At 39.4% G+C, this 8,244-nt stretch overlaps 2 protein-coding genes across 2 annotated transcripts; one reads left to right on the plus strand and one right to left on the minus strand.

Moving 5' to 3' along the window:
- Positions 1-5: 5 nt before the first annotated feature.
- LOC108743513 (protein kish) lies at positions 6-504 on the minus strand (the record flags this gene model as incomplete). Its single annotated transcript, XM_018479086.1, has 3 exons — positions 319-504; positions 152-261; positions 6-99 (listed from the first exon to the last, which is right to left on the minus strand). Coding segments are annotated over exons 1-3 (207 nt in total), but the record flags the coding sequence as incomplete, so codon positions are not given.
- Positions 505-736: 232 nt separating this feature from the next.
- LOC108743515 (zinc finger RNA-binding protein) lies at positions 737-7,927 on the plus strand. Its single transcript, XM_018479087.2, has 15 exons — positions 737-847; positions 1,184-1,580; positions 1,642-1,783; positions 1,892-2,099; positions 2,166-2,320; positions 2,611-2,912; positions 2,983-3,165; positions 3,452-3,628; positions 3,731-4,074; positions 4,139-4,443; positions 5,961-6,052; positions 6,802-6,897; positions 7,077-7,331; positions 7,399-7,501; positions 7,586-7,927. The coding sequence occupies exons 1-15, from the start codon at positions 798-800 to the stop codon at positions 7,654-7,656; spliced, it is 2,880 nt and encodes a 959-aa protein (XP_018334589.1). The 5' UTR covers positions 737-797; the 3' UTR covers positions 7,657-7,927.
- Positions 7,928-8,244: the final 317 nt, after the last annotated feature.

An 8,244-nucleotide genomic window follows, 5' to 3' on the forward strand; every position in this document is an offset into this window, starting at 1 on the left:
AAAAATAATATAGAAAATGCCATTATAAGGCAGGAGGCAGCTATCCAGGGGGATTTTCTTTCACCTATTCTTGCACATTTCCAAAATGTCCCCATGATTCTGAAAAGAAGTTGTTTTAATTATCAACAAATGCAAAACAAGACAGACTTACCCTTTCTTGTTACGGTCCATTATTGAAGGAAATAGGGATCGTAAATAAGCACACGTGCATATTAACAATAAAATAACTGTTAAAAGGCTCTGGAAGTTGAATATCGCAGACTAAAACAAAATTATTTAGAAATTACAATAAACATCATTTCTAATTAATAAGGTTACCATAGCTGGAATGACTAATTTCTAACTATGCTTTAATCTTATCGTAGATCCTTTGCTGTTACACTGTCTCGTTTTATAGATGAAAATGTTTTTAAAAGTTCATTTTGCAAAATTAACTGAAAAATAGGAAGTGAGTTAAGAAAAAATGAGGTTATGTACGGCAATTTTTTTCTAGGTTAAGAACCCCAAAGATTCTATGGTTTTCAAACTCTATGTCCTCTCCGTGGCTCCATCTGTTTGACTTTTTTTACAAAATATTAATTATTAGTTGAAAATCATCAATAATTAAAATGAAGCATTTAATAGACACTATTAACATTGCTATTTTTAAAATGCCAATTAAGCCGTGTAAAAAATAGTACCTTTGCGATTTTTTGCGGTCAGGTTTCCGGTAATGTTTCTCTAATAGAATTGTCAAGTTGGCGCTGCTGTAGTGTTGATCTACATGGACTGTCAATAAACGTGTGCGTGTTATAATTATGGCGACAAATAATTATTTTGGTTTTACACACGGTGGAACACAGTATAGGTGAGTACCAAGGGTATCTTAAGGTGTGTTAGAACAGAAGGGTTCGTGGTGCAAGGTAAATATTAGTAGAATAATGGGTTATTATTTTGTGGTTTTGTTTGATTGTATGACCGGCGTCCTTGAATTAATGGCGCCGGCATATTGGATCAATACTATAACTGGCCGATTAGTTGGATGTCGCTATCGTATGAATTTACATTAATTTCTAATCAAAATCCGATTAAAGATTGCAAACATAGTTTTACATTGATTGTAACATACCGATTTCTGTTCCACTCGTTAGTTAAAACTCCAATAATTAAATGTTACTAGTAACCGCGTGATTGATATTTTCAGCGCGGCTGCGGCAACGGGAGCGGCATACCAAGCTGGCCAAGCGGGTTATGCAGTAGCTGCGCCGGTTACAGCAGCTGCCGCTACTTACGGAACGCAAAGAGCAGCGGGCTACGATACTGCCTATCAGGCAGCCGCTGCTACCCCTGCAGCTACGTATGCAGCGGTGGGAACTGGAACCACCCCTGCATACGAATACGGATACGGTCGGGCCGCAGCTACTACAGGGTACGCTGACGCTAGCAAAACCTACTATCAGCAAGCCGCTACTGGGCAAACCGCTGCTGCAGCCGGATACACTTCTGGATATGATCAAACTTCAGCGGCTGCTAAGCCTGCAACCTACGCTGCTACGTACACTCAAAGAGCTGCTGCTACTGCACAACCCCAAAGTCAAGCAGTAAGTTGTGCCCACTTAATAGCTATTTTTTGCAAGTTTGCCATTGTTTTCGTTTATTTAGACTGTAGCTGCAGCAAAACCTACACAGTACAGTGCCACATACCAGGCCAACGCTACAGTTTATCAGGCCACTTACGCTCAACCAGCAGCAGTCCAGACTACAGTAGCTGCTCAGCCAGCTACACAAGCTAAACGTACTACGCGTAAGTTTGTTTCTTTGATCAAAGTTATTAAAGTATGTTTCACGACATGCCAGAATGGCGGCATTCTGGAAACTGTAAAGGAAACGTTATTAAAGTTTTATATTTCAGAAGCAAATTCTAACACCACGTACTCCGGATACGACGCCGCCTTGTACTCTGCAGCCACGATGTATGTGGCGCAGCAGTCAGGCAATGCAGCTCAACAGAAACCCGGCGGATGGCAAGGGTATAAGAAGGGTATAGGAGCTAAGAACATGCGCACTAAAGCACCCCCAAAGCCACAACAGTTACACTATTGTGAAGTTTGTAAGATTAGGTAGGTTTGTCATTGCCTTCCCAGTGGATTGTTCATTTATTTTATGTCTTGTCACTTGTCATGCAGCTGTGCTGGGCCTCAGACATACAGAGAGCATTTAGAGGGACAGAAGCATAAGAAACGCGAAGCTGCCACCAAAATGGCAGCATCTGCAGCAGTCACTAACCAAAATCGTGCTGGGAACTCCTTACGTTGTCAGTTGTGTGATGTCACCTGTACAGGTAAGATCAAAGCCATTGTTTTTTTTTTCTATTGGATTGATTAGCAAATTTAAAGTCCTTCTTCCTTCAACAAATGTTTATCTGTCTACTTTGCAAGGAGAATTTCAGAATCGACCCCTATGACGATTTTGTTCAGACACCTTGCTAAAATACTGAACTTTAGAACATTTTTTATTGATATTTGTAAATAATAAGTATCATTGATCATAAAAGTTCAACATTTTTCTAACATTCTCAATTAATTAAATGAAATAGTAGGGGACTTATTGTACGTGAATATTTCATTACAGGTAACGACGCTTACGCTGCCCATATCCGGGGGGCGAAACATCAAAAAGTTGTCTTACTTCACACTAAATTGGGTAAACCGATTCCGCCGCAGGAGCCCGAAGTAATAGGGGGACCTCGCAAAACTACCACCGGCACTGCTAAAATCAATTTCGTGCAAGGAGGCGGTTTAGGTATGAATAACGGCGAGAGTAAAGAGGGTGAGGATGCTCAAGTTGTTGACGACGTTTCCGGTTCCAATGAGCCTGACATACAACCTGTCGGCCAAGATTATATTGAAGAAATTAAAAGTGATGATGGAAAGGTGAAATATGAAAATTATATTTTCCGCTTTCATGCCCTGCTAAATTCGCGTCTCCTCGTTTTTGTTGTAGATTATTAGTTTTAATTGTAAGCTGTGTGAATGTCGCTTTAACGACCCTAACGCCAAGGAGATGCATATGAAGGGCCGTCGTCACCGTTTGCAATACAAAAAGAAGGTTAACCCGGACCTGATTGTCGATGTAAAGCCGTCCATACGCCAGAGGAAGATACAGGAAGAGAAAATGAGGCGTGCTGTAAGTTTGAAGTCTTACTTTGCAATAGCTATTAATCGATGGTAGTTCCTTTCGTTAAACAAAGACCATGATTTTCGAAATTTTAGTGCCATCGTATAGCATGTATTTAAAGAGCTACTTCACCTCGAAAACTGTACCGTTGCAGTGACGAGTTTTGCTAGCTCCTACATCACCTTTATAATTATTATTAATTGGTTTAATTAGGGGATGAAAGGGTTTTGTTTAGCTTGAAAGATGTGGATATTGGAGAAAATGCTTAATTTTTATGTAATAAAATAATTTGCAGGCCTTAAGAGAAGAATACTGGCAACGCAGGCATATGGCTGCAGAAGACGAAGAAGAACGCATGTACTGGGAGGAGCGGCGAAGATACGAGGAAGATTACATGGAGTGGTGTCGAAGGGGGAACATGGGACCATTCCCAAGACCGAGGCCGCCGTTCCCGGGCAGCGCACCCCTTCCTGTGAGTTAAAACAAATTACAGAATTACCATTGAATTATACAGGACTTTAAAAGTGTCAATGGTGACGACAATAAAGGATGAACGATATTTATCTTTTTCTAGTACTTCCAGGGACCGCCGATGGCTCGTCGTGCCGAATCGAGCGACGATCGTCACGTGATGGCTCGTCATTCAGAGATCTATCCGAAAGAGGAGGAACTGCAATCTATACAGAGAATCGTGTCTCATACCGAACGCGCCCTTAAAATCGTCTCTGACCAGCTGGCCGACACCACCAAATCGCCTAAAGAAAACCAAAATGGACAGCAAACCCCCGCGACAGCCGCCACCGGAACCCCCGCAGCAGCGGCCAACAAAACCGACGTGAAACCGGAAGCAGACAAGATCGTTAGCGCAGGCCCCGCTTCCAACCAAGAACAAAAAGAAGACGGCAGAGACAATCAATTGTAAGCGTTGAGAGATACGAGGGGGGCAGTTGACTCATTATTAATTAATTTCTTTCCCTGTTAGATTCTCGTTCCAGCAGGATCGCGACGCAAACAGGATCCTCAAGGGGGTGATGCGTGTGGGGCACCTGGCCAAAGGTTTGTTGCTCAGAGGCGACGCCAATGTCGAGTTGGTCGTGTTGTGCGCCGAGAAACCGACGCTGACGTTGCTACGGAAGGTGGTGGAGCTGTTGCCTGCCGCGCTCAAACAGGTGGCTGCAGAGAACTCGTACAACGTGACGATAAACGCCCCGGACGCAGGCCTGACAGTTACTGGCGATGGACTGACTGTGCTCGTCCAATTGACCAGTCCAGTAATGCGGGAACAAGGTAAGACGGCGCCTCGTCGCGGCGCCCGGCATCCCCATCGCGACCCCGATAAAGAGATATCGATGCGCGCGTGTGGCGTGCGACGCGGTATCATACCTATAAAGGTAGTGTTGGGCAATAATTGATTTTTGGACTAGTAGAAAACGATTCTTTCCAAATGATATTGTTTGATTATTTTGTTTATCAATTGTTCTTAACGATTTAAACTTTCAATTATGTTACCTACGTCTTTTCTATCTTTGGTAAAGTTTTTGGATTGAAATTCGAAGAAAAAAATATATTTCTGCCCAACACAGTATAGTAGTGAGTAGTACAGTACTTTAAAGTGCAGGGTTTAAGCTGTTTTTATTCATTTATCTAATCGTATTTCTCTTTTATATACCTATTCCTTTTTATTCTTGCTCTTGCTAGGTTTTTGACAAGTAATAATATAATAATTTTTTTAAGGATTGCACATTCTATAATATGTTATTGTACATTTTTTTTTTGTTATGGTGATGATGGAGGTGGACTGGCCGTATGTCTCGTGCAGAGCGACTTTTTTGCAGCTTAAACCTTGATCCTAATAAATATTGGACTTTTTCAGATCTTCTCTGAAGTCTGGTAACAACTACACACAATATTTTTGTTTTGATTATTGATTTAATTGATCATTATATTGCCATATGACTATATCGTATTCCATGGATGATGGTTTTGCTCTTTTATTTTCGAAAACGGTTTGATTCTGTTTGCGATGCAAAATTGACTGAACATATTTTACTTTATTTTGTTTAACAATTCATTTGTCAAAAGTCAGTTTTCCATCGCCTATTAGTAATTTTTTTGCCTCATAAAGACAAATGAATGAACCTACTGTTTCTATTTTGTCTTCAACAGTGGGCCTGTTGCATTTGTCTTTTTTTGTATGTGCATTTTTCTGATTATTTGTTACGAATTCAGTGAAATGCACTAAGAGACTTGTTAAATAATAGGGTTTACCCCTTAGGCAAAAATAATACTTTAAAATAGCAAAATGAAAGCAATAATAGGAAACTAATGGCAAATTATTTCTAATATTTTCTTATTATATATTTTGAATTTCGTTCGTTATTTTGAAGTATTATTTTTGAAAGTGGAAACCTCTATTTTTTTTTGTACTGATAACTTATTAGGCATTGATAAAAGTAAATGTGAATAATAATCGACCAATAAGTACCCAATAGAAAAGAAAAGAGAACCTCAAATAACAAAAAAAAATAAGATAAATAATAAGAATATGTAATTAAGAAACCAGACCGTGGTTTTGGGTCCAATACTTATCAAAAAAAAAAAAAGAAAAAATTGTACTGTGCTGTTTGTTATGCTTGTCAAGAGCTGATTCTAGGTGGTGTGGGATTAAGGATTTTTGACCAACCGGCCGCCGCGTCTGCTGCGGGCCTCCTCCCCCCATCATTGCCCCCTCGTCGTCGTGTGTGGGGGGTGGTGGCGAGCAGCTGCGGTGAGCGCGATGGTCAAACACCCTTTCTTGTGTCTAGAAGCTGCGAGCGGCGGGTCGGACCGGGATGTACTGGCACGTGGCAAGTGTCTCCAGGCGCTGGCAGCCCTCAGACATACCAAATGGTTCCAGGTTTGTGCTTATATTCTCACACCGCGCGGCCGTGCGAGCTCTCTCACATCTATTTATCATAAAATTATTGTTATGTGTTAGCAATTCGACGAGACAGACGCAGATGATTACTCGACTTACACTTTTACGCGTTTCGCGGTTGTTTATTACCACACACCGTTTTTTATTTTGTTTTTGTTTTTTTTTTTGTTTGGTAAATGCAGAGTGTGCCCCGTTTCGATTTATAAAACGGAACAACGCAACGTAACATTTTTAAAACAAAAACTTGCTTTATTGTTTCTTGCATCGGGTAGTAATTTGTTTTTATTGTTGAGAAAGCATATGCTTGCAACTTCGAAACGAGCCACCCTGTAAATATTGCATTTTATAACTTTGTACAAAATCTGAGGATGTGATTTTTATCACGTTTTAATTTACTTTTTTTTGTTTTTGGGAATAGAAACACTTATACCTACATCAGTCACTATCGTTTGTTTCTATTCCTATTTATTTCTTATTCTTATCAACAGTCAAAATCAATTTTATAAATTAAATTTTTATTAGTATTATCTAATAATAATAAAAACAACGGTAGAGATAAGTTCACATCGATCAGGTTAGGGTAATGAATTATCCCGATTATTTTTATCAATTACAATACTATGCGATCATACATTGAAGGGGGATTCACCGAGAGATCCTCGTTCATTAATGCTATCTTATTATATTAAAAAACCTTTTGCAAGATCAATAAGATGTTGTGTTTGCAGGCTAGGGCTCTGGGTCTTCATTCTTGCGTCATCATAATAAGGATACTGAGAGACTTATGTCACAGAGTACCTACATGGTCCCCTTTGACATCCTGGGTTCGTACAATTTGACTTTGTTTTAACTTCCATTTATTTTCTTCTGTTGTAACATTGTTGTGTCTTCTTTTGTTATAACTCTGTTTGTGTCTTCTTTTGTTATAACTCTGTTTTTTTCTCTTTTGTTGTAACATTGTGTCTTCTTATGTTATAACAATGTTTTATTTTCTTTTGTTTAGGGAATGGAACTGTTAGCGGAAAAAGTAATTTCGTCAGTGCCTGGAGGTATTCAGTTGTCTCCTGGGGACGCGTTGAGGAGAGTTATGGAGGCCGTAGCGGGAGGTATATTGCTTCCCGGAGGTCCCGGATTGGGAGATCCCTGTGAAAAGGATAATCCAGACGCAGTGGCGTACTTGACTGCCCAGCAAAGGGAGGATCTCACATGTTCCGCCCAATATGCCCTGAGACTCATTGCCTATAGGCAGATATACAAAGTACGATCTAGGAGCGGTGTCTAAGAAATAGTTTATTATTAATTTTTGCTGTTTTTCTATGTTATAGGTATTAGGTATGGACCCACTTCCCGCCCAACAGAAAGTGTTCCGCCGAGATAGGTCTGCAAGAAAGAGGCGTCGTTCTGGTGGGGAACAAGCAGATTCTGAAAGTAAGTAATTTGTTTTTTGCCCTTAAAAAGGGGCAGTTAAGATTTGTCTTATATTTGGTCCGTTAAAATATTTTTTTTTCTCAGGTGATACTGGTAAAATGGTCAAGACAGAGGGTGGTGATAATCAAACTAGCACAGAAGGTGCTTCAAAGTGAGATAAATGAGAGCGTATGAAATAATTTATGCTTATTGAGTTAATAAAATAGTTGTAGTTTAATGCCCTGAATTAATGTATTTTATAACGATTTTCCTTGTCGGACAAACAAATTAGTGGTTGGTCCTTGAATTACTATTACTGACATTCTGTGAAATGTGAGAATTGAATTTCACTTGTAGTTAGAAGAATATACTGTTAATTTGCGTTTCCCACTTGATTTTTTAGTGAATGTATAATCGTATTATCCTTGAATAAATGTACTATGAATATTTTCTTTGTTTTATTTAAATTAATTCCTTTTTTTTGTTAAAAAGGTTAATGTTATTATTATTAAAACTGTTGGAAGTGTTGATAAGTGTGATGGCCGACAATGGCAACAATTAGAAAAGAATGATGGCCGACAACAGCAACAATTAGAAAAGAATGATGGCCGACAACAGCAACAATTGGTAAAGAATGATGGCCGACAATTGCAACAATTAGAAAAGAATGATGGCCGACAACAGCAACAATTAGAAAAGAATGATGGCCGACAACAGCAACAATTGGAAAAGAATGATGGCCGACACTACGTCATAGTATTGTT

This window comes from Agrilus planipennis, unplaced genomic scaffold (genome assembly GCF_000699045.2).
Source record: "Agrilus planipennis isolate EAB-ADULT unplaced genomic scaffold, Apla_2.0 scaffold495, whole genome shotgun sequence".
Taxonomy (NCBI): domain Eukaryota; kingdom Metazoa; phylum Arthropoda; class Insecta; order Coleoptera; family Buprestidae; genus Agrilus; species Agrilus planipennis.

Excerpts from the sequence above, each read along its gene's own strand:
- LOC108743515 (XM_018479087.2), top strand. The coding sequence starts at position 798 with ATGGCGACAAATAATTATTTTGGTTTTACACACGGTGGAACACAGTAT. Across the intron at positions 1,784-1,891 it reads ACAAGCTAAACGTACTACGC|AAGCAAATTCTAACACCACG; the intron begins GTAAGTTTGTTT and ends TTTATATTTCAG. Across the intron at positions 7,332-7,398 it reads CCTATAGGCAGATATACAAA|GTATTAGGTATGGACCCACT; the intron begins GTACGATCTAGG and ends TCTATGTTATAG.